This window comes from Trichechus manatus, unplaced genomic scaffold, assembly GCF_000243295.1.
Source record: "Trichechus manatus latirostris isolate Lorelei unplaced genomic scaffold, TriManLat1.0 scaffold00045, whole genome shotgun sequence".
Classification (NCBI taxonomy): domain Eukaryota; kingdom Metazoa; phylum Chordata; class Mammalia; order Sirenia; family Trichechidae; genus Trichechus; species Trichechus manatus.
Window position 1 is genome coordinate 12,043,482 of NW_004443981.1, and position 27,085 is coordinate 12,070,566.

A 27,085-nucleotide genomic window follows, 5' to 3' on the forward strand; every position below is an offset into this window, starting at 1 on the left:
AAGAAGGACACTATATAATGATTAAGGGGATGATCCATCATGAAGACATAACCATAATAAACATCTACGTACCCAATGACAGGGCTCCAAAATACGAAAAAGCTCAGCACCCAACCCTGACGGTGCTCTGCCCTTTCCAGATTTGTGCCCGTGTGCTGCTGTCTGTGTGTGCACCGAACAACACAGCTTTCTGTGTGCCACTCTGGTTGTTCTCGCTGAGATAATTTAAAATGACCACCTTTCCGGCCTTCTCAAACCCCAGAGCCATGGAATCCTGTCTCTCTGGTTTCTGTCCATGTTGAAAGCAGGTTATAGGAAGACTGTGGTGCCCAGTCAGCAGGCAGGCGGCAGAGTAACCTGGGGAGAACTGTCCTGGAAGGAGAGCAGTCTGGGGCGAGAATCCGTGAGGAGTGGGGCGAGTGAGAGCCTGTACTACCAAGCAAACCTTCCAACCTGCCAGCTGGTGTTTCTGGAAGAATCCAGGTCTTTTAACTCCCAGATCAGCCTTCCTTCCATTGGACCAGGCTTCTTCTCTTTAAGAAGCAGAGGAAGGTCCAGCCAAGAGATCCCTCTGTGACCGATCACTATGATTTCAGATACTCCATCAGAAGAACTGAAGGCCCAGGCAATGCCAGAAGAATGCAAGCTAGTATTTTCTTCTGTGGCTGTGCAGACAAGCACGAGTAACACTAACCACTCCTACAATGGAGACCTGACTTTTCAACAGCAGCTTGATCTGCCGCAGGAAATACAAGACCCCTTTGCCATTAAAGGGCACACGTGCTTTGGGAGCTGGAGATTATGCAGATGTGGGTAAAGGTGCAAGGAGTTTGCACTGCTTCATATGGGCTGCACTTAATTAAAGCTACTGCTGAAAGTAACCGAAAAAATGAAATCACCAATTACTACCACCAATGACTGCAGGAAAACTGTTCACCCTTAGTAGTAAACAAAAATACAAATTAAAATGACAGTTTTTCCCTTCTCTCCTATTTACTCAGATTCATGAGTCCTCAGCCCTGGTGAAGGTTGCGGCAGTGGGAAACCAGCGTTATGTGCTGGCGGAGTATAAACGAGCACACCCATTCTGGAAGGCACTTTTGGCAAGATGTATCAAAAGCTTTAAAAATGTTTCTATCATTTGAGGAGAAACATGCCCACAGAAATAACTGGACAAGTGTGCAAAGATGGACAGATAAGACACAAAGTATGCATATAAATGAACATACAAGAATGCCCTCACTCCAAGAATGTAGCAGAGAAAAGCGGAGATAACCTACATGATTCAAAGCAGAAGACTGCTTACATTAGGGTACCTCTTTATACGGTAGCCAGTGGAATAGTATGCTCACGTAAATGGTGGGCAAGTCTGTATTTCTTGACTGTTCATAGCGTTAAGTGAGAAAAGCAGGTTCTAAGACAGTATTATAGGATATTTGGGAAGAATAGCTATTCATTTGTATATGAATGCAAAAAAGTCTAGAAAGATTAAGTGAACATTATAACTGTTAATCTTCCTCTTTGGCTTACAGAATTAGAGTAGCTTCCCTTTGATTGTCTGTAGCTTCTATTTTTCCATAATGAACACGGATTACCTGTGAGAATGGACTGACCCATCCAGTGACTGTTCCGCCTCCCGCCTGTGCCAGGGCCCTCAGGAAGGAAAGAAGGGCCTGCCTCATTCCGAGACCCTCACAGGGCTTTACCGGCTCCAGCAATGGTGGCAGCTAACTCAGTAACTGACGAGGAGAAACTGCAGGGAGGAGGAAACCCAGCTGAGCAGGGTTTTGCAGCACAGTCAGTGAAGGTCCCTCACCCTGCGGATCACTGCCAGCTCTAGCCAGAACAACACGTGCTCCCCCTAAAGAGGGCAGGGTGTGTCTAAGTGAGGGGTTTTCTGGTGGTTTGAAGGGTCGGTGACATTGCAGACTCACTGACCCTGAGGCTGGTGTTCTCGATGATTCTGCGGGTGGCTGTAACCCCGCCAGGAGCCACACTCACTGTGTCCCCACCAAGCCCCGGTGATCCCCAAAGTGAGAAGACTGACTAGGGCAGTGGGTCAGGCCAAGCTCATGGAACACCAGTGCGTCGGCCTTCCTGTCTGGCTGTCGAGGCAGGGCGGCGCTGCAGAAAGGGCACTGGATTGCAAACCCAAACCAAAAAAAACCAAACCCATTGCTGTTGAGTCGATTCTGACTCATAGCGACCCTACAGGACAGAGCAGCACTGCCCCATAGGGTTTCCAAGGAGTGCATTGTGGATTCAAACTGCCAACCTTCTGGTTAGCAGTTGAATTCTTAACCACTACGCCACCAGGGTTTCCGATTTCAACCCAGAAGCCCTAAATGTGAGTCTCAGCTTCACTGGAAGATTCTGGCAGACATGTCACCTTTAAATCCCAGGCCCCTATCTGAATAAATATGCATTATAGCAGCTGTCTTGACTACCTACTGGAAATGAAAACCAAATTATATGTGCTTTAAAGCATAAGGAAGGACTTCCTTAGCCAGATAAACTCTTCCTGCGGGGCTGCTGGGCCCTCACCTCTAGGCTGTTTGGCTACTGGGGCCCTCCTCAAGAAGGGCAGTGCAGGGAGGGGTGTGTGGGAGAAGCAGCCCGGGGAAAAATAAAGCCTAGACTCTGACGAGGACTTGAAGCACTTACTGATGAAGATCAAAGACTTCAGTATGGATTACACCTCAGTAAAAAGGAAGTGAAAAGCCTCACAATTGGACCAATAAGCTACATCATGACAAGCAGAGAACAGACTGAAGTTGTAAAGGATTTCATTTTACTTGGATTCACAATCAATGCCCAAGGAAGCAGCAGTCAACAAGTCAAACAATGCATCGCATTGGACAAATCTGCCGCAAAAAACCCTCTTTAAAGTGTTAAAAAGCAAAGACGTCACTTTGACGACTAAGGTGCATCTGACCCAACCCATGGTATTTTCAATTGCCTTATATGCATGCTAAAGTTGGACAATGAATAAAGAAGACCCAAGAAGAACTGGTGAAGAAAACTGAATATACCATGGACTGCCAGAAGAATGAAGAAATCTGTCTTGGAAGAAGTATAGCAGGAATGCTTCTCAGAAGCAAGGATGACGAGACTTCATCTCACGTACTTTGGACATGTTATCAGGAGGGACTAGTCCCTGGAGAAGGACACCATGCTTGGTAAAGTGGAGGGTGAGCAAAAAAGAGGAAGATCCTCAATGAGATGGATTGACACAGTGGCTGCAACAATGGGCTCAAACACAGCAACAATTGTGAGGATGGCGCAGGACCGGGCAGTGTTTCATTCAGTTGTGCCTGGGGTCACTGAGTCAGAGCTGACTCAACAGCACCTAATAACAACAACAACAGACTTTGAAAAGAAAGCCTAAATGTTATTATTACCATAACCACCATCTGCATCACTCAACGAGGCCAAAGCAGCTCCACTCCGAGTCTCAGCTAAGCACGTGCCTCACGCTTCATCATGCAGCACCCAGAAGGGCTGGGCCGCGCGGTCTGTGAGCCAAGCTCTCTGAACAGCAGGGGGCAGCAGTGTGCACGGCAGCGTGCACAGAAGGCTGACCCGGGCTGGGGCTGCAGCACTGGGTCTCCTCCATGGGGGCTGGCTCACTGAACTCCTTCTCCTTCACGCAGAAGAGCCGTGTGTGAGAGCCCCCGCCTGCCCCTGAAACAGCTACTAGATGTCAATTTCTGTAGAAAAAAGTCCCAGTAACCTGTGACTGACTGTCCCCACCACTGGGGTCATTCCTGAACCCAGAGCCTTGATGGTGTCCCATGAGAGCCCTCAGCTAGCTCTGCATCCCTCTCCTCCCCCCGGTGAGGTGAGACCAGCAGGCTCCGTGATGGCTTTATTTTATTTACCTTTTTTTTTTTTTTAACCTGCTAAATTGGCCCTGATGGTGCAATGGTTAAGAGCTAAGCTGCTAATCAAAAGGTCGGCAGCTCCGAATCCACCAGCCGCTCCTTGGAAACGATATGGGGCAGTTCTACTCTGCCCTATAGGGTCACTATGAGTCAGAAATGACTTGAGGGCAATAAGCTAAACTGACTTTAGGTTTCGTAGATAGGGCCTGAAGTTGAAGAATGAGTATTCAAAACTCATTGCTGTAAATAGACAGACTTTGTGAGTACCAAGTAACAGTGTCAGAAAAGCAGACCTTTCAAGGGTCAAATGCTAAATTTCTCTTCCATGTAGTGGTCAGGCAGCAAAAATATCACTCTGCTGCGCCCATTCTTTCTCTAGAATCTTGGCTTGAGGGGGGCTGCACTAGGCTGACAGGCAGAAAGGAAGGAAAGAAAGGATGCAGAATTAGGGCCACCTGCCTGTCTTCAGCACACAGACAGCACAAACTGTATGAACGGGTGAAGTTCTGGGTTCAAATATCAGCTAATTTTCTGGCTGTGAAAGAGAGAAAAGTCTCTTCCCCTCGCTGGGCCTCAGCTTCCTTACCTAGGAAATGGTGACTCTACCTGGGAACTTACCTCACAGGGCTGTTGGGAGAACGAGATAAGATATGGGATGTGAAAACACTTTGTACAGGACAATACACACTGATTCCGACTCATATGACCCTACAGGACAGAGTAAAACTGCCTCATAGGGTTTCCAAGGCTGTAATCTTTACAGAAGCAGATTGCCACATCTTTCCCCACACAGCGGCTGGGGGTTTGAACCGCCAACCTTTCGGTTAGCAGCAAGCGCTTTAACCACTGCGTCACCAGGGTTTCTTGTACAGAACAAAGTGCTGAGCAAATACAACTTGCTTTCAGGTTTGGTGTCTAAATCTCTCTTCTCTGCCAGGTTTGGAAGACCTTGGAAGACTTCACGCCAGTGTCTGCCCACAAGCAAGGTGTGGAGAGGCGGAGAATTCTGAGCAAGACCCTGAGGAGACACAGACTCTTCCGGAAGCCGGCATTTGAAGGACTGGCAGTGCAGTCCCACCCAGGCAAGCCTCAGGAACCCCAAGAGCTGCCCCACAACAAGACACGCCAATGAGAAGAAATGAGTATTTGCTGAGAAGCCACCAGGCGCCAGGCACCATGCTGGGCCTTGCATCCTCTCCACAACTTTGTAAGACGTGTCTTGTGATGCCAATTTTACAAATAACGAAACTGAAGCTTAGAGAAGATAACCAAATTCAACAAGGGAAAGAACCAGCATGATCTGCGCTCTTATCACTAAGAACTTTATAAACATTTCCTCTTCAATTTTCATTTAACAACCCTATGAAGTAAGGTTTATTACCCCAAGGTCACACAGAGGGCAGAGCAAAGATTCAACACGAGATCTAGCTGCCCCCCAACAGATGCTTTCTTCAGCTCACCAGGCTGCCTTCCACCAGAGGCCTAAGGGTAAGGGTGACTTCTCGATACGGAGGGGATTTAACGTAAAACAACTCTGTGTCTAGCGGCAAGACGCCCTTTGTGGCAGCTGGTAGACAAACACGGGTGGTAGAGAAGCTGCCAGAAAAAAAAAGATACATTCATTCAACCCTAAGGAGATCTGGGTTCTGAGTCTGACTTACTATCCGATGCCAGATAGGTTATTTTCTCATAATGGGTCCCAGCTTTTGTATCTGAAAACCAGGGATATAGATTAACTGATTTACTTGTGATTCTGTGGCTGAAACTTAATAAAAATAACGAGTAGTTTTTATTTAAGCAGTTGCTTTGAAAGAGTTAGTTGTCTGAATGAATTAAAATCTGTTTGTTGGCCCTCAATGTATCCCACGTACAGACAAAATGAGGCTTCACTCCCCACACCGCGCAGGCAGGGGAGGTAAGTTCGGATTTGTTGTTGTTGTTATCAGGTGCCATCGAGTCGGTTCTGACCCACAGCGACCCTATGTACTACAGAAAGTTCAGATAGGAAACACTAACTCAGCTCACTTTACCACGAGGCTCAAGGCTCTTGGGTGGAAAAAGACAGTTTAATAAGCACTTACTGGGTGCCTCGTGGCACAGTGCTTAAGAACTCAGCTCCTAAACAAACGGCTGGCAGTTCGAATCCACCAGCTGCTGCTTGGAAACCCTATGGGGCAATTCTACTCTGTCCTACAGGGTCACTATGAGTCGGCATTGACTCCATGGCAACGCGTTTGGTTTTTTGGGTTGGGTGCCTACACTGTTCCGGGCCCCATGCTCATCATTCAACAGAGCTGGGCTTGGGAAGCGTCCTCACTCTCACATCCCAAGTTCTAACAGAAAATCCACAATCCTTGGAGCCTTTTAAGGAAAGGAAAAGCATTCTACATTACCTGTTCTGTGCATGACCTATGGGAGGCATACTTAAAACATGTTCTCTATTTACTTACAAAAATTCCCTTAGTGTTTAAATTGGGTCCAGAAGCTCCACGACATCAGGCTTGACAGATATTTAATATCCTCCTTGTTCCAGGTTCTGAGTACCATGTCTTCCCATTGCCCACCCCAACTTTGGTAGCAGCAGCAGCAGTAATGATAGTACTAATACACATAAACACTAATATCGAGTGATTACTATGTGCCAGGCAGCCTAGTAGGCATTTTACATTCTAGCTCATTTGAACGACAAAACAACTCTATGCCTTCACCGTTATATGGATAACAAAACTGAGCACAGAAAAGTTAGGTCATTTGCTCAAGGGTTCCTCAGCTGGAATGCGGCAGCACCAGGACTCACACCCGGCAGCGGCCCCAAGCCTGGCTCCTTCCTGAGCCCTGCCAAGGGGAGCGCTCTAGCAAACCGCAGGACCTGATCCGGGCGGCTAGGGCGCCCACAAACCAGAAAGTCGCGGACTCCATCTAGAGCCAGTGTTGCAAATATCCCACAAAAGTCACATGTATTTTTGTTTCTTTGCTTTCATTGCCCTGCTTAGAAACTTTCCCTGCCACTGTTCACACCAAGTATCAAGCCCATCCAGACCTGTCCCAAGACACTGACAGCCTTCACTATGTAACCCCACTGCTCTTCCACTTCCATTCCCAACCCAGGGACAGGGCACCTGTACTTTCCCAGCACCTGCCATGCGCCCTCATGCCCGCAGGCCCTTGCGGTGCTCCTTCCTGTGCCTGGGTGCCCACTCCCATCTCTGCCTTGTCAGCTCCTCGCCCTTCAAAAATCCAGCTCCAGCATCACCATTGCTGCTGAAGCCCCCTGGGAGGCCCAAGGCCAGGCAGACTTGTTCACTTCCTTTTCAGTGTTCCCCAAGTGCCTTGCACACACCTTGTTAGAGCACTTACCGTACTTTATTACAGTTAGTCGTTTATGAATACGCCTTGAGGGGGCCGACTCAATTCCATTCACTTCTATCTATCCTGCCTGGTCAGTTTCTTGCACTCAGTAAGTGTAGAGTAAAAGTTTGTTAAACATAGGAATGGACAACTAAATTCAAGAATAAACTGTTGTTTGTTCCCACCCACCTCTACCAAACATGTTCTAGAATATGGAAGTAGCATGGCAAACGTAAAACAGACCTGGATACACGGCGTTAGGAAGGCTCCAGTACAAATCTACTTCTCACAAATGGCAAAGATATAAACTCTCTCCACTCCTCCTTCAAATCGTTAACATCTCTTTAAATCTAGAGAGTTGGCAGCGGGTTTCTCTGGGGCCCCACGTAAATCGGCTCAACATAGCAGCAGTGAGGGGACACCAGAGGGCAGAGCTGTGGGAAGCCAGGAAGACATGAGACAAAGCCCTGCTTACCTCCTTCTTGGGAGTTCATGATGTTGAGGGCAAACAGCATCGCATTGGAGAAGGTGGTGGCCTCTTCCTTACTGGCAAAGTTCAAGCCATAGACCTGACGGGCATCTCGCCACTGGTGGAAGGTTGGCGTTGCCTGATTGTACTTCAGCCCTTTCACGATTGAATAATTGATCACAACCTGGCGGGGAAAAGAGAGAAATACGTGTAAATAAATAATGTGAGCGAGCTGGGGGGAGCTGCTGGGGAAAGGATACTGTGTCCCCGGGGCTACAGGAGGACAGGGACATGGGGGCGCATAATCCACAAAACAGCGAGAGTCTGAAAACCAGTTACTTCCTTCAGCCTACGATGCTGTGCACTCACAAGCTCCAGTGAGCAGACCCGAGCTGGGGTCAGGTTCCCTGGTCCTGGTCCTGGCCCCGCCCCAGCCACGTGGCCCAGGGTGGTCGTACACCTCTCTGAGGCTCAGTCTCTCCAATTATAAAATGGGGGTAACCATCCTGGCTTTAGAGACCTCCTGGGGTTACTGCGAGGATCAACAGGTGACACATATCTTATCTGGACTGCTAGCTTTTCTAATTCAGAGTTCTGCGCCCTCGTCACAGTGCCCAGTACCTGGAATGCATTAACAAGTGGGTCATTAACTAAAAGGATAACTTGAAAAGTTAATGCACCACACAAATACACAGCATTATCATATCTTTACTATTAACGAATCAAGAAACACCACGTGACTGCCAGGAAGGAGGCCAGGCCCGACAAGGAACATAGAGAACCCGGATAGTCAGGTCTCCTTGGGGGATCCAAGACCAGGTCTGTCTGACTTCTCAACCTCTGCTCTTTCCTGTGTGTAAAGGGGAGGTATTTCAAAACACCCCAGGGTGGTGCTCAGGGAAGGTGATGGGAGGCCTGGAGAAGAGGACATGCCCCCATCCCCCGCTGGCTGGGAGTCACATGGTCCAACCCCAGAAGTTACTAGTCAGATGGCTATGGTATGGCACCATCACAGTGTGTTGTGAAGGTAACTCACCCAGTTCCTGGCACACAATAGGTAGTCACTGTGTTAACTGAGAAATATTAAGGTCCCTATAAATGGAAGTATGCAAGCAGTCTGGAAGGGGTGGGTAGCCATCTGTTAGTGATGTGATGGACGGGGTTTGTTTAGGTCTCAGATCTCAAGCTTTGAGAGTCCAGGGTTTTGGGGTCTGAAGTTGGAGATAACTCCTTCCACTGTCCTCCCATCATGAAGGAGAGGCTCAGGAAAAGATTCGGAGACGCAAAGGGCCGTGGGACATGGCCAAGAGACCCTGCTAGCTGGCTGGGCACGGAGGCAAGAACTCAGATTGATGGCCTGCTCTCCTTTCCTGCTCCATCCTGCTATGCCATTGGAGAAAGTAAGGCCAGAGGACGGCAAACCTGGGCAATATTCAGAACACCCTTCTCCAAGTGTTAGCCAGGTGGAAGGTGGGTGTGGGCATTCCTAGAGTGGGAGAAAAAGAAAGAGACCTAAGCCAGCTAAAGAAACAATCATTTCACAACTTAACTTGCTACACACTGACGCAGAGAAATCTTGGCTGACATCTGTACCCAGGTTCCTGGGTGGTTCTCTCTCACTCTCTGTAGCAGTTAATACAGATTCACACACATACACAGCTAAGCCACAAGGACTGAGTTGGAGGGAACTAGGTTTAGCTCTAGGTCATGAGAAGAGAGGCTGGAGGTTTTGTGGACTGCATGCACGATAAGAACTAGCAAAGCGACTGTGGTTAAAACAGCTAGTAAGATGAGAGGGTACATTAATAGTAGTGTAGGGACCAAAATGAGGGAGATAAGAGCCTGCTCTATTCCTCCCTCATAAATCCATGCCAGGGAGGCTGTGCTCAAATTTTATTTTTTGTGTTTTTGCTTTTTTGATGCTGCACTTATTGGACTTATTGGAACAAGCTACGGGAAAATGTTTTAAATGGAAGAAGATCTGGAAACCACATTATATCAAGAATGGTTGAGGGATACTGAAGCTAGATAAAACTCTTAAGTATACTGAGACTACTGTCTCCAGATACTTGTGGGGATACTCTGGGGAAGTGAGAGCCAGCTGGTTTAGAATCCTGATTTGAAATCTCTAGTTAGCTGCGTTCTTGGAGAGGGAGTCAGGGGCATGGGAGCTGGAGGGAGGCTGATGTCTACCGAAGATATGGAATAAGCGTGCCCAGTGGAATCACTGAAGGGAACTGCAAGGGACCACAGAGATTCTCTCACTCAATCCTTTCTTCTTACAGTTGGGAAAACTGAGGCCCAGGGAGAATGAGTGACTTGTCCAAAGTGACACAGTAAGGAAATGGTAGAGGTGAACTGAGAAGCCAAGTCCCTAGCTCAGGATTTTACACTGGCTTACACTGCTTCTTACTGCCAGCAGAGGGAGCTGAAGTCTTTCTTCCTATCATCCCCTCTCCGGTTCTTCCTGTGCCCTCTGGAGCTCTACTTCTGAGGACTGTTGGATATTTGATTGGGAGAGTGCAGTGAAGCCTTTCCAGAGGACACATCCTGCCCTATAAATTCCCTGGGTTCTTGGAGGCACACAGCTGGCCTCTCACTGGAGGCACACTTGGGCCTGCTCACCAAGGCTGCGGCTGCTTTGAAACTACTGTGAAAACTGATGGTACTAGGTACAAAGAGAGAGTAGAGGGTTTTGAGACAAAGACGTCTCCATTAAATTCCTGGTTTTATTCTTCAGTTGAATAACCGTGGACAAATTATTGACATCGGTTTCTGTTATGGACTGAATTGTGTCCCTGCCAAAAAAAATGTGTGTCAACTTGGCTAGGCCATGATTCCCAGTATTGTATGATTGTCCACCATTTTGTCATCTGATGTGATTTTCCTATGTGTTGTAAATCCTACCTCTATGACTATGACGTTCATGAGGTGGGATTAGCGGCAGTTAGGTTAATGAGGCGGGACTCAATCTACAAGGTTAGGTTGGTTTTAAGTCAGTCTCTCTTGAGATATAAAAGAGAGAAGTGAGGAGAGAGACAGGAGGACCTCATACCACCAAGAAACAAGAGCCAGGAGGATAGCGTGTTCTTTCGACCCAGGGTCCCTGTGCTGAGAAGCTCCTCGACTGGGGAAGACTGATGACAAAGACCTTCCCCCAGAGCCGACAGAGAAAGCCTTCCCCTCGAGCTGGAACCCTGAATTCAGACTTCCAGCCTCCTAGACTGTGAGAGAATAAATTTCTCTTTGTTAAAACCATCCACTTGTGGTATTTCTGTTAGAGCAGCACTAGATGACTAAGACAGTATCCTCATATGTTAAATAGTTTTACAAACAATGCTGCAATGAATATCCTTTGGCATATATCCTTGTGAACATGTATTTTCACAGGATATATTCCTATAAGCAGAACTGCTGGATCAATGGACATGACTAGTTTAAAATTTATATTTGAAAAGGTACTTCTAAATTATCCTCTATAAAAGGAGGACCCAATACAGTGCGCTCTGGATATATACGCAGGTGACACTTGGCCAGTGTCATCTGACCCTCTGTCAAGAGATCTCTAGTGTTCATTAACTGACAGACAGGCCTAACCAGTGCACTTCAAGGCCCTCATAGCTAAAATCTCAGAACCTACCGAATGGTTCCATTCCTTTGTTTACTCAGCTTAGAACAAGTCAGAGGATTCAACTGGACTACTGCATTACTGTAAGTCTAATTTTGGGCATGGATCAGCTTCATTTGGAACCCTTCTCCCAGTACTCCCCACAGGAATAGCCACGATTCTGGCATCTAGCACCATCAGCTACTTTTCCTGTTCTTGAACTACATATAAATGGATGCATACAGTATTTTTTTATTCTTTGGTGTCTGGCTTCTTTTACTCAACATGACATCTACAAGATCCATCCATGTTACTGCATGTATTAGTATTTACAATTTTGATTGCTACATAGCATCCATTGTTTAATAAACCACAAATAACTTATCCATTCTCCTGCTGATGGACATTTGGGTAGTTTCTAGCTTTTGGCTATTAGGACTAGAACAGCTATGAATATTCTTGTACATGTCTTTTAATACATGCTATTGTTAGCTTCCTTGAACCAGCCCCCAATTCACAGCAACCCCATGCACAACAGAACGAAACACTGCCTGGTCCTGTGCCATCCCCATGTTTGGCTGCAGACCGGACTGCTGTGATCCATAGGGTTTTCATCGGCAGATTTTTGGAAGTAGATCACTAGGCCTTTCTTCCTAGTCCATCTTAGTCTGGAAGCTCCGCTGAAACCTGCTCAGCATCACAGCAACATGCAAGACTCCACTGACAGACGGGTGGTGGCTGCACATGAGGTGCACTGGTCAGGAATTGAACTTGGGTCCTCCTTCATGAAAGGCAAAAATTCTACTACTTAACCAATACCCTCTTTAGGTAGTCACTTATTTCTCTCGGGTACACACCCAGGAGGGGGTTATAGGGTAGATGCTTAACTTTAGGAGGTGGTGTCCAACAGTTTCAAAGAGGCTGTACCCGTGTACGCACCCACCAGCAATATTGGAGAGTTCCAGCGGCTCTACATCCTAACACTTGGTATGGTCAGTCTTTTTACTTTTAGCCTTTCCGGTGTGCTGTAGTATCATCTCAGTGTGGTTTTCATTTGTATTTACCTGGTGAGTAATCATGTAGAAAGCAGCCCTGATGGTGCAGTGGTTAAGTACTTGGCTGGTAACTGAAAGGTCAGGGGTTTGAACCCACCAGCCGCTCCTCGGGAGAAAGATGTGGCATGGCAGTCTGCTTCTGTAAAGATTAGTCTTAGGAACCCTGTGGGGCAGTTCTACTCTATACTATAAGGTCGATGGTTCATTTCTGGCTTGAAGGACCATAAAGAAAACAAAAATCCTCACAACTGGACCAAAAAGCAACATCATGATAAATGGAGAAAAGACTGAAGTTGTCAAGGATTTCATTTTACTTGGATCCACAATCAACACCCATGGAAGCGGCAGTCAAGAAATCAAACAACGCATTGCATTGGGCAAATCTGCTGCAAAAGACCTCTTTAAAGTGTTAAAAAGCAAAGATGTCACCTTGAGCACTAAAGTGCACCTGATCGAAGCCATGGTGTTTTCAATGGACTCATATGCATGGGAAAGCTGGATGATGAATAAGGAAGACTGAAGAAGAACTGACACCTTTGAATTGTGGTGTTGGTGAAGAATACTGAATATACCATGGCCTGCCAAAAGAATGAACAAATCTGTCTTGGAAGAAGTACAACCAGAATGGTCCTTAAAAGCAAGGATGGCGAGACTACATCTCACAAACTTGGGACATGTTATCAGGAGGGATCAGTCCCTGGAGAAGGACATCATGCATGGTAAAGTAGAGGGTCATCAAAAAAGAGGAAGACCCTCAACGAGAGGGACTGACACAGTGGCTGCAACAATGGGCTCAAGCGTAACAGTGATTGTGAGGCTGGCCAGGACCAGGCAGTGTTTCGTTCTGTTGTACATGGGGTTGCTATGGGCTGGAACCGACTCCACGACACCCAACAACAACAACATGCCAATACCACACTGTCTTAACTACTGTAGCTTTACAGTAAGCCTTGAAATCTGGTAGTGTAAGTCCACCAACTTTGTTCCTCTTCAAGATTATCTTGGCTATTTTAGATCCTTTACATTTCTAAATAAATTTTAAAGCCAGTTTGCCAGTTTCTACGAAACACCTGTTGGGATTTTAATTGGGATTACATTCAATTTATACATCAATTTGGGGAGAACTGACATCTTAATAATATTGAGCTCTAATTCATGAATGCAGTGTATCTTTCCATTAGTTTGGCTCTTCTTTGAATTATCTCAGCAATGTTTTATAATTTTCAGTGTAGAGGTTTTGCACATCTTTAGAGTTATTCTAAGGACTTTGAAGTTTTTTGATGCTTTTTCAAATGGTGTTTTAAACACTTGCTAGTTATTTATTGCCAATATATAAAAATACAGCTTTTTTTTTGGTCTATTGACTTTGTATTCAGTGGTCATGCCAAATGCACTCAATATTTCTAATAGTTTGTAGGTCCTTTCAGATTTTCTAGATACACTATCACGTCATATGTAATTAAAGATGATTTTATTTCTTTCCTTCCAAATGCTAAATCAAAGCGGTAATAATGAATATTCTTGTTTTATTCCTAAATTCAGGGGAGAAAGTATGTTAAGTATGATGTTAGCTACAGTTTTTCTTTTTTTGTTATTTGTTGATATCTTTTATCTGATTAAGGAATTTTCTTTTTATTTCTAGTTTCCACTTAGTTTTTAATCATGAAGGGGTATTAAATTTTACCAAATGCTTTTTCTATACCTATGAGATTGCCATATATATATCCATATTACCTCTATTCTGTTAAATCAACCTGCATTCCTGGGAGAAATCCCTCTTGTCAGGATTTTTAAAATATTATTATTAGATTTAATTAATCTTTTGTTTAGAATTACTACATCATCGTTCATTAGAAATAATGGTAATTTTTCTTTTCTTGTAATATTCTTGTGTGGTTTTTGTATTAGGATTATGTTGGCCTCCTTTCTTTAGTCTCTGAAAGAGTATGTGCAAGAGTGGTATTGTTTCTTCCTTAAAAGTTAGGAAGAATTCACCAGTAAAGTAATCTGGGCCTAGAGTTTCCTTTGTGGGAAGGTTTGTAATTATGGATTCAATTTCTTTAACAGATACAGTACTCAGATTTTCTATTTCTTCTTGTGTCACTTTTGGTAAATTGTGCTTTTCAAGGAATGTGTCCGTCTCATCTAAGTTGTCAAATTTACTGTCCTAAGGTTGCTCATAATGTTATCTTTCTATAATTTTATTCTCTATAGAATCTATAGAGATGTGCCCTTTTTCATTCCTGATATTGGCAATTTGTGTTTTCTTGATCACTCTTGTTGTTGTTTTTAGTTGCTGTTGAGTTGATTCTGACTCATGGTGACCCCATGTGTGCAGAGTAGAATGGCTCCACAGGGATTTCAAGGCTGTGACCTTTTGGAAGCAGATCACCTGGCCTGTCTTCAAAGGCACCTCTGGGTGGGTTCGAACCGTCAACCTTTTGGCTAGTAGTTGAGCGCTTAACCATTTCCACCACCCAGACTACCTTTGATCACTCTTACTAGGGGTTTATTCATTTTATTTTATTTTTTCAAAGAACCAATGTTTGGCCCTGTTGCTTTTCTTTGAAACAAACAAAAAAAGATTGTATATCTGCTTTCTATTTTATTGGTTTTTGTTCTTGGTTTTTTTACCCCCTTCCTTCTACTTTTATTGAATTTAATTTGCTTTTGTTCTATCTACTTTCTTGAGATAGAAGCTTTGATCACTGATTTTCAGTCATTCATTTTTTTAATGTATGTATTTATAGCTGTAAATTTCCTTATATCTACTGGTTTAGTTGCACCCCACAAGTTTTGCCACGTAGTATATTCATTATTGTTCAGTTCAACATACTTTCTAATTTACATTCTGATTTCATTTTGTCCTTGGCTTCTTTAGTAGTATACTGCTCAATTTTTAAACATTTGAAAGTTTCTAGTTATCCTTCTGTTACTGATTTCTAGTTTAATCTCTCTGTGGTCAAAGAACATATTATGTATGATTTTGATCCCTTTTAATTCGTTAAGGCTTGCTTTACAGCCTAGCATATCGTCTATTTTGGTAAATGTTCCATGTACACTTGAGAAGATTGTATATTCTATAGCTATTGGCTGCAGTTTCTATAAATGTAAATTAGGTCAAGTTGGTTAATAATGCTATTCAAAATTTCTGTCTTTACTGATTTGTCTACTTGTTCAGTCAGTTACTTAGAAGTATGGCTGAAATCTCCAAATATGCTTCTGGATTTGTCTATCTTCCTTTTAGATATGTCCATTTTTGCTTTATATATTTTGAGGATACATTATTAGATGTGTACAAATTTAGGATTATGCCTTCCTTTTCAACTGACCCGTTCATCATTATAAAGGTGCCTCTTTATCTTTAGCAATACTTCTTGCCTTAAAGGCTATTTTATCTGATATTAATATAGTCACACCAGTTTCTTCTGATTAGTGTTTGTATGGTTTATCTTTTTCAACTTTTTATTTTCAACCTATGTTTCCTTATCAGCTTTATTTTAAAAATAATTCTCCGTGCTTTGGCATGACTGATCTAGATACTTGCTGAGGGATAAACCTATTTTTTAAGTGGTTGTACTTTTTAAATAGTTTGCATATGTCTTATTTTGGGGAGCGCAGAAGCAAGGGGGACTACCTTTCTTGTTCTTTTAAAGGAAGGCCTTGCCACTCCAAATACTAACGTGTTTCAACACTAACATGTTTCTGCGAACTATGATAAAAACAGTCAAGAGCCTATTACAAAAAAAAAAAAAAAAAGCTTGATGTTGGAGAACTATCTTCCTGGTCCCACATATTCAACCGGCTCTAAAACCACAGAATCTACAGGTTGGCAAGGCCTGTAAGGTCATCACATTCAAACCTTTATCCAATAATGGAACGTCCTTCCCATCATTCTTCCTAAATGGCCATCAAGCCTCACGGGCTTGCAAGGCAACTCATCCCATCTTTGACTGTGTTTGTAAGAAAGTTCTTCCTTTTAATGAGTTTAAATCTTTTTCCCTATAGTATCCATACAGTGTTTCGAATTCTGTTCTCTAGGGTCATAGAAAAGATAAGATTTCTCCTCCATTACAGTCTTCTCTTCACCAGGTAAATATCGCTTGTTCAACTGTCCACCGATGAGGCTGCTTTCAGACTGCTCATCAGTTTGGAAGTCCTCCTCAGAGATTCCAGTTTGTGGCACTCAGTTTTGGGCCCAACATTCATGGTGAAGCATGACCAGTACAGTGCAAAGCACAGCAGGTCTATAATCTCCCTTCTTCTGGACACTCTACTTCCGTTGATTCAGGCTGAGAACTCACTAACATTTTCGGTGGCCATAACTCATTCTCAACTAAAAATCTTTTAGCCTTTTTGTCCTCAATGTGAGATTCAGGCTTCTTGGTTCCAACTCATGGCAGCTTTATGTAGAACAGAATGAAATGCTACCTGGTCCTGTGCCATCTTCATGATCATTGGTACGTTTGAGTCCACTGTTGAGGCTATTGTGTCAATCCATCTCATTGAGGGTTTCCCTTGTTTTCGCTGACCCTTTACTTTACTAAACATGATGTCATTTTCTAGATATTGGTCTTTTCTGATGTGTCCAAAATAAGCAAGATGAAGTCTTGCCATTCTTGCTTCTAAGGAACATTCTGATTGAATTTCTTCTAAGACTGATTTGTTCATTCTTCTGATATCACGGTATAGTCAATATTCTCTGCCAACATCACAATTTGGATGCATCAAGTCTTCTTTTCTCACTGTTCAGCTTTCACACGTATATGAAGCTACTGAAAAGACTATGGCTTGGGTCAGGCGAACCTTAGTCCTCAAAGTGACATCTTTGCTTCTTAGAGATTCAGGTTAGACCTTGGCTAATGATACTACATCTTGCCAGTCTTTTACTCCACAAATGATCACCTGGTTTTATATTCTTCTATTTATCAAAAGGAGGATGATAATTCCTGCAGCGCTGTCCTCATGGGATTATTGGGAGATTGAAACTGACACAAAAGTGCTCCATAAGCCATAAACAGCATTACACATGTAATATATTCCTTCTTGGTTACAAAATCAGCAATTTTTGTCTCTCTTAAAATGTCCGACCTTGAAGTCCATACTGACTGGAAAACAGATATGTGAAAATCAAACTTTTCTCCTTAGGTCCCTAAAAGTTATTACAAGCCAGGTTTCCTCTTATTCCTCCTCTCTAATGCCTTGGTTTACAAAAAGTCTCCTTTATGTTCTTAACTAACACTTCCTATCCATTTGGGGAGACAGTATCAACCACATCTTAGAAGCCTGTCTCTTGAACATGCAATTCCAAGTGGAAGGCTGTGTTCATAACTTCTCTGTCAGACTCTAGGAGACCTCTAAATTAGAATCAACATGGTATCTTTGAATCTGTAAAGAAGATCACAGAGGATTGCTGCCAATCCCTCCCTGGGTGGGAAAAAGGTCCCCTCCCAAATAAGCCCCAAGATGTGGTTTCCTCTCAACTAGGCAGTGAGGTATTAAACTTTCTGAGAACAAAGTGCAGTTGGGTTTCAGGGAATCCAGTCCCCCAGCCCAGCACCCTTTCCAGCACATCATGCTGTCTTCCTAGTGTGCTCTGGAGGGTGACCACGAGGTAAGAAGGGAATGGGAAACTTGCCATAATAAAAGCAATCACTTAGGAAACACCTACTATGATTTGGGAACTGTGCTAGATAGTCACCTTATGTCAAAGGCTCTCAACCAGGTCCACCTCCTACGCATGGGGTATTCTGGAAATTTGTAATATGTTTTTGGTTGTTACCATAATTGAGGACAGGGACACTACATATCCTGCAATGTGTGGCCAGTTTTTCTGAAAGGCAGATCTAGAACCAGTGACTTGGAAGAACAGGGAGGCAGCTCCTCAAAGGTTTCCAGAAAAATCTTTCTACCATTAAGGCTCATTAACAAGGGAAAGGTCCCGAGTAATTTTTGTCTCTTTTAAAATGTTTGACTCTGTAGTCCGTACTGACTGGAAGATAGATCTATGCAAATCAGTCTTTGGGAGTACCAGGAGTTCAAGTTTAGACAGACTACCCTTTATGGAGAATGCTGAAGTAGGGATGTCCCTTTTCACCACAAGAATCTGAAACTTAATAGGGCTATTTTGGCCACAGCAGCAACCCATTCAACAGCAACAATACACTGAAAATAGAGCCCGAGGTTTTGGTTCTCTCTTTTCTAATTGCTAGCATGTTGATTCTTACAGAGACAGCAGCCAATCTGCAGCTCAATTTAGCCAAGGCTTGACCAACAAAGGCTGCCAGAAGATGTTGTTTGAGGAGAGTTTTCATAAACACTGAAACCACAGATCTGCTAACTTTATGGCTAAAAATGTCCTTGTCAATATTTAAGAAGAGAGGTGGAGGGAGAGCATTAAACTATTCACCAAAGTCGCTGTGGTTAAGCTAGACAACTCCTTTTCCACGTTTCTATTTTAGTCCAGGTCGTCACACTACTTTGTCTTAGTTATGTGTATACAATTACTCATGACATAGCTGGGCACAGCTGCTATCTTGTATTTGCACAGGTATTTACCAGGTACACTCACAAACACTATCTTATCCGATTTGTCCAGGATATACTATTAGGGAGAGAAATGATCCCGGATTCCCCAAATCATCTTGACACTCCTTCCAAAGTAGGACCTATGGGGTTGATGGACCAAAAATCTTAACAGCCACATTACATATGAATATGTAGGTTTAGAATAAGACTAACACATTTGTACAATAGGTTATACTTTTCAAAGTTGTTTCACATCTATTATTTTACTATGTTCTGACAATAACCCTGTAAAGCAGGCAGGCTGTGATTATTGTCTCTGTCTGACAGATGAGAAAACTGAAGTCCAGAAGTCTCATACCTACTAAGTAGTAGAGGCAGAATTTGAGCCTAGATCCTCTGACTCCAAATCGTGATCTTGTTTGTTTTTTTACCTCTTTTCACTCTACGTGTGTGTATGTGTGTGTGCGTGCGCGTGTGTGTATGCATGTTGAATGCCTGTGTTAAAATCTGATACCCTGGCACTCACCTGCTGATCCTGTAGCTTGACTCCCACGACTCTGAAGGTGTTGCTGGCAGTGTTGTGGTAGATGTTGATCCGGCTGAATCCCTGCTGGCCAGGTTTGATTGGTATCCATTTCTTACTGGTGTCATCGTAGACCATCACGGAAGCCCGAGCTTGGCAGATACTCTGTTCACTGCAGAGCAAGAAAAAATTTAAGCATCAGCCTTAGCTACAAGGAATGGAAGCCGGCTATGCCCTTTTCTGAAACAGAAGCCAACTGCTACTTGACATAAGGAAACCTTCTAATTGCCAGAGCTTCCAATTGTCTGTGGAAGGGCTTCCCTGTGAGATGACACATTTTCATTCCCCAAAGACCACAGGGAGAGGAGAGGAGGCTCTGTGCCAAAATTCTCTACAGCTTGGAAAGAGTCACAGCTTTGCTTTCAGGGAAAAGGCAATGGGAAGGGAAAGGAATTACAATTACAATTTGTCAACTGTCTACAATACTCTAGGCACCATGTTAAATAAGATAATGTATTAAAGTGCCTATACTTCACAACTGATGAAGTAAGTATTTACTATCTCCATTCTGTAGATGAAAAAAGTATGGCTGAGACTTGAAAACGTTTATGCAAGTTCCCACTGTTGCCGTTAGGTGCTGTCGAGTCGGTTCCGATGACTCATAGTGAGCCCATGGGCAACAGAAAGAAACACTGCTTGGTCCTGCACCATCCTCAAAATCATTGCTATGTTTGAGCCCATTATTGCAGCCACTGTGTCAGTCCATCTCATTGATGGTCTTCCTCTTTTTCGCTGACCTTCTACTTTATCAAGCATGATGTCCTTCTCAAGGGAATGGACCCTCCTGATAACATGTCCAAAATATGTTAGATGAAGTCTCATCATACTCGCTTCTAATGAGTATTCTGGCTATACTTCTTCCAAGACAGATTTGTTCATTCTTTTGGCAGTCCATGATATATTCAATATTCTTCACCAACACCATAATTCAAAGGCATCAATTTTTCTTTGGTCTTCCTTATTCATTGTCCAGCTTTCACATGCATAAGAGGTGATGGAAAATACCATGGTTTGGGTCAGGTGCACCTTAGTCCTCAAAAAGTGATATCTCTGCTTTTCAACACTTAGAGAGGTATTTTGCAGCAGATTTTTCCAATGCAATACATCGTTTGATTTCTTGACTGCTGCTTCTATGAGCGTTGACTGTTGATCCAAGTAAAATGAAGTTCTTGACAACTTCAATGTTTTTTCTGTTTATCACGATGTTCATCATCATCAAATGTTTATCATTACCTAAAAGAATATTTCAAGATCTATCCTGAAGTACAACGTTGTCAGTGACAGGATAATATCCATACGCCTACAAGGAAGACCAGATAATACGACTATTATTCAAGTTTACACACTAACCACTAAGGCCAAAGATGAACAAATTGAAGATTTTTACCAGCTTCTGCAGTCAGTAATTGATCAAACATGCAACTAGGATGCATTGACAATTACTGGTGATTGGAATGTGAAAGTCAGAAACAAAGAAGAAGGATCAGCAGTTGGAAAATATGGCCTTGGTGACAGAAATGATGCTGGAGATCGCATGATAAAATTTTACAAGACCAGGGACTTCTTCATCGCAAATACCTTTTTTCACCAACATAAATGGCGACTATACACATGGACCTTGCCAGATGGAATACACAGGAATCAAATTGACTACTCTATGAAAAGAGATGATGGAAAAGCTCAATATCATCAGTCAGAACAAGGCCAGGGGCTGACTGCTGAACAGACCATCAATTTCTCATATGCAAGTTCAAGTTGAAACTGAAGAAAATTAGAACAAGTCCACGAAAGCCAAAGTACGACCAAATGTTTGACTTTGTAGTCCGTACTGACTGAATTTAGAGACCATCTCAAGGAGAGATTTGACGGGTTGAACACTAATGACCAAAGACCAGACAAGGTGTGGCATGACATCAAGGACATTGTAATGGAAGAAAGCAAGAGGTCATTAAAAAGACAGGAAAGAAAGAAAGGACCAAAATGAATGTCAGAAAAGACTCTTAAACTTGCTCTTGAAAATCAAGTAGCTAAAGCAAAAGGAAGAAATGATGAAGTAAAATAATTGAACAGAAGATTTCAAAGGGTGGCTTGAGAAGACAAAGTAAAGTATTATAATGACATGTGCAAAAAGCGGAAGATAGAAAACCAAAAGGGAAGAATACGCTTGGCATTTCTTAAGCTGAAAGAACTGAAGAAAAAATTCAAGCCTTGAGTTGCAATAGTGAAGGATTCTATAGGGAAAATATTAAATGATGCAGGAAGCATCAAAAGAAGATGGAAGGAATACACAGAATCATTATACCAAAAGGAATGGGTCGATGTTCAACCATTTCACAAGGTAGCGTATGATAAGGAACCGATGGTACTGAAGAAAGAAGTCCAAGCTGCACTGAAGGCACTGGCAAAAAACAAGGCTTCAGGAATTGATGGAATAGCAACTAAGATGTTTCAACAAACGGATGCAGTGCTGGAAGTGCTCACTTGTCTATGCCAAGAAATTTGGAAGACAGCTACCTGGCCAACCGACTGGAACAGATCCATATTTATGCCTATTTCCAAGAAAGGTGATCCAACTGAATGCGGAAATTATGGAAAAATATCATTAATATCACACACAGGTAAAATTTTGCTGAAGATCATTCAAAAGCAGCTGTAGCACTGTATCAATAGGGAACTTCCAGAAATTCAGGCTGGATTCAGAAGAGGATGTGGGACCAGAGATATCATTGCTGATGTCAGATGGATCCTGGCTGAAAGCAGAGAATACCAGAAAGATGTTTACCTGTGTTTTATTGACTATGCAAAGGCATTCAACTGTGTGGATCACAACAAATTATAGATAACATTGTGAAGAATGGGAATTCCAGAACAATTAATTGTGCTCATGAGGAACCTGTACACAGATCAAGAAGCAGTTGTTGAGACAGAACAAGGGGATACTGTGTGGTTTAAAGTCAGGAAAGGTGTGCATCAGGGTTGTATTCTTTCACCATACTTATTCAATCTGTATGCTGAGCAAATAATCTCAGAAGCTGGACTGTATGAAGAAGAATGGGGCATAAGGATTGGAGGAAGATGCATTAACAACCTGTGTTATGCAGATGACACAACCTTGCTTGTTGAAATAAAGAGGGCTTGAAGCACTTACTGATGAAGATCAAAGACCACAGCCTTCAGTATGGATTACATCTCAACATAAAGAAAACAAAAATCCTCACAACTGGACCAATAAGCAACATCATGGTACATGGAGAAAAGACTGAGGTTGTCAAGAATTTCATTTTATTTGGATCCACAATCAATATCCATGGAAGCAGCAGTCAAGAAATCAAAAGACGAACTGCACTGGGCAAATCTGCTGCCAAAGACCTTTTTAAAGTGTTGAAAAGCAAAATGTCACTTTGAAGACTAAGGTGGGCCTGACCCTAGCCATGGTATTTTCACTTGCATCATATGTATGCAAAAGCTGGACAACAAATAAGGAAGATCAAAGAACTGACACCTTTGAATAGTGGTGTTGGCGAAAAATATTGAATATACCATGGACTGCCAAAAGAACCAACAAATGTGTCTTGGAAGAAGTACAGCCAAAGTGCTCCTTACAAGCAAGGATGGTGAGACTACGTCTTACATACTCTGGACATGTTATCAGGAGGGATCAGTCTCCGGAGAAGGACATCATGCCTGGCAAAGTAGAGGGTCAGCAAAAAAGACGAAGACCCTCAATGAGTTGGACTGCCACAGTAGCTGCAACAATGGGTTCAAGCATAACAACAATTGTGAGCATGGTGCAAGACCAGAAAGTGTTTTGTTCTACAGAACATAGGGTCGCTATGGGTCGGAATCGACTTGACAGTACCTAGCAACAACAACAACAATCATGATGTTGCTTATTGGTCCAGTTGTGAGGATTTTTGTTGTCTTTATGTTGAGGTGTAATTCATTCTGAAGGCTGTAGTCTTTCCATCTTCATCAGTAAGTGCTTCAAGTCCTCTTCACTTTCAACAAGCAAGGTTGTTTCATCTACATATCACAGGGTGTTATTGAGTCTTCCTCCAATCCTGACGCCCCATTCTTCTTCATATAGTCCAGCTTCTCAGATTATTTGCTCAGCATGCAGGTTGAAAAAGTACGGTAAAAGGATACAACTCTGACACATACCTCTCCTGATTTTAAACTATGCAGTATCCCCTTGGTCTCTTGGAACAGCTTAATTGTGCTTTGGTTCCTCATGAGCACAGTTAAGTGTTCTGGAATTCCCATTCTTTGCAATGTTATCTATAATTTGTTATGATCCACACAGTCAAATGCCTTTGCGTAGTCAATAAAACACAGGTTAATCTTTCTGGTATTTTCTACTTTCAGCCAAGATCCATCTGACATTAACAATGATATCCTTCATTCCACGTCCTCTTCTGAATCCAGAAGTAGGTGCCTAATGTTTGTTGTAGAATTTCAGAGCTGAAAAGAACTCTGGAGATGATCTAGTCTAAACCCATGCCCAATAAAGGAATGCTCTCTTAGTTATCTAGTGCTGCTGTAATAGAAATATCACAAGTGGGTGGCTTTAAAAAACAGAAATTTATTTTCTCACAGTTCAGGAGGCTAGAAGCCTGAATTCAGGGCACTGGCTCTAGAGGAAGTCTTTCTCTCTGTGTGGCTCTAGTCCTTGCCTCTTTTCGGCTTCTGTTCCTTGGTTCCTGGGAGATCTTCAAGTGGCATGGCATCTATCTTTCATCTGTGCTTGCTTTCTCCTGTGCCTGATCGGCTCTTTTATATCTCAAAAAGTGACTGGCTTAAGACATACCCTACATGTAAATGGCCTCATCAACATAACAAAGAAATCTCTATTCCCAAATGGGATTACATCCACAGGTACAGGGGTTAGGATTTACAACACATATTTTTGGGAGCACACTTTAATCCACGACACCCTCTAATGCAGCCTGGACAAGTGGACACTGTGCCTTGAAGTGAAAACTTGCAATGATAGGGAACTTACTACTTTCCAAAGCAGACCATTTTGTTGTTAAACGGCTTTCACTGTTGATAATTCCTCCCTGTTCTGAGTAACATTCCACTCACTCCCCTCCAGAGTTACAAAGGGCTTTTTGGATGTCCTATGATAGTCCACTGGAGAACGTAGGAGCATCTTGGCGCCTTTGTCAATAATTCAGATGACAAAGCTGTAAGTTCCCCTGCTACTGCAGTCACTCTCCTCTAGCTGGTCCTGAATTGCCATATTTTCTTAGCATCTGGGTCCTAGAATTCGGCACCATATTTTAGCCTTACTTAGTTTGACAAGGAGTCCCTGGGTGGTGCAAACAGGTAACACCTTTGGCTACTAACCCAAAGGTTGGAGGTTCGAGTCCACCCAGAGATACCTCAGAAGAAAGGCCTGCCAATCTACTTTTGAAAAATCAGCCATTGAAAACTCTATGGAACACAGCTCTACCCTGGCCCACATGGGATCACCGTTAGTCAGAATGGACTCGACGGCAACTGGTTTGGCTTTTTTAGCCTGACAAGCACAGACGACAATGAGTCAGAAAACATTTAGTGACACAGAGATGAATATGACGGGCCCCTGCCCTCAGTGAGCTCACAGCTAGTCAAGGAATTAGAAGCTTTCTCCTGCCTGCAGGGGCTGGGGGAGCCGGGGAAGACTTTCTGGAGGAAATGTGGTGTGGGCTTAAGGGTGAAAAGCTTTCAACCCCCAGGCAAACGCAGGAAGGGGATGTGGGATCTGTGGCAGAGGCAACACAGCACGAGCGAGCAGAGGGAGGCAGGGCGGCAGCACGGCACGCTCTGCCAAGAAGCCGTGAGTGAGCACTCGGTGGGGCTAGAACAACCGCGATGCCGCACACTGACCCGTCAGGGCTGTCGGGAAGGAGATGATCAAGTGCCGAGTACTGTGCTTGCCACCTACTAGATGCTTAAAAACCAATTATTTTTCTTGTTATAATTATAGCCACACGTTCCTTTTTTGTTGTTTTTAACACTTTAGGCTCAAATTAAACTATTTAACAAAAAACTGCTGTTTTTTTCCCTCATTTTAAAGCTACTTGTCTGTCTTTGCTTATTTTATTGCCACTGACAAAACCTAAATGCAAAAAAGACCCCACATTTATTTTACTTAAGATTTGTCTTGCTAATTTGGGGTTATTACGCCTTTGGGATTTGGGTTTGTTTTAAATAATCTCGACCGCTCTCCAGACTAGCCCTTGCCTCTGAGCGCCACACTGTCTTCTCGGCATCTTCACTTGGACATGGTACCCGTGAACCCTGTCCTACACACACCCTCCATACACAGCGTGAGCTTCATCTGTCCAAAGCAGTTACCGTTTGAGGAAATTTAATTAGATCGCTAAATATGTGCTTTAAAAATATTAATTATTTGTTGGATAAATGAATGAATGAATTTTTTTAAAACATACACACACAATTCTCTTTGCGAAATTAAAAAACAAAAACTTCCCACTTCCTCCCCAACAGCCCCCACCTAATTTGTGCTTGTGTAGACAAGGCCTCAGAGCTCCCCACCCTCCTCTGATGAAACCAAACTACATGGAGGTGGGGACGAAAGCGAAGGATGATTCTCATGAGGCCTTGACTGTCACAGGCTGCTCCGTGTGTGCACGGTGTGTACGTAACACGTTTGCCAAGTCAACGTTCTTCACATGCACAATTTGTCGTCAGATGGTGTCGAGCTGATTCTGACTCATAGTGACCCGATGTGTGTAGAGTAAACTGCTCCATAGGGTTTTCAATGGCTGTGACCTTTTGGAAGCAGATTCTCAGGCCTGTTTTACAAGGAGCCTCTCGGGGTGGAGGGTGCGGTTTGAACCTCCAACCTTTCGGTTAATAGTCAAGCGGGTAACTGTGTGCACCACCCAGGGACTCCTGGTACAGGTTAGTGGTATCAATTACGTGAGTCATGTTGTGCGATCCTCACCAATAACTGTTGCCAAATTTCCCATCGCCATGAACAGATACTCACTGCTTCCTAAGCAGTGACCCCCTTACCCCTCCTGCCACCCCTGGAAACCACTAATAAAGCTCTGGTCTCTACACCTGCGTACAGGCTGTTCTTTACATGAACAAAACAACCAGCTGATTAGTGGGGAAGAAAATCGGTCCACATATGCTATTTGGTTTGTTCTACATGGTGCTGAATTACCAGGCTGACGGATTTTTCCAGGGCCTAACAGGCTGCTCTGAGCAGGAGGTACAACCAGAGCTTCTCTCATGGGAGAAGGCTTTTTTAGAATAAGCAGTCCAACACTATCGTTGTTTTGGGCTGTGTACAAGTATCTGTGGGCATTTAAAAAACCCTGAGCCCGTAACTTTCCTTCCAGTGGTATGTGAGAAATGAACCCCTAACAAAGCTGCAGACTGCACTTTCGTCAGGAGCTTAGAGGAGAATGACCGTGTGACTTTGGCTTGGTCACATCCCTTCTCTGGGTCTGTTTCCTCCTCATCTGTAAAAGGACTACTTGGACCTCAAAGGCCCCTCAGACAAGCAGTGAGCACTCGCCAGCACTGGGCAGGGCACGTAGGGAAGAGGGCAGAGACGCAACCTCTGTCCTGGCTCTGGTGCAGCAGCTCAGT

The 27,085-nt window shown here is 43.5% G+C and overlaps 1 protein-coding gene across 3 annotated transcripts in view; it reads right to left on the minus strand.

Moving 5' to 3' along the window:
- Positions 1-27,085, minus strand: part of EVL (Enah/Vasp-like) — an 89,629-nt gene that overhangs the window by 44,265 nt on the left and 18,279 nt on the right. For all 3 annotated transcript variants that reach the window (XM_023731791.1, XM_012555656.2, XM_023731790.1), the window contains exons 2-3: positions 19,418-19,586; positions 7,708-7,885 (exon numbers count right to left, since the gene is read on the minus strand). In XM_023731791.1, the coding sequence (XP_023587559.1) occupies positions 7,708-7,885; positions 19,418-19,586 (347 nt within the window). The remainder of the gene's footprint in view (positions 1-7,707; positions 7,886-19,417; positions 19,587-27,085) is intronic.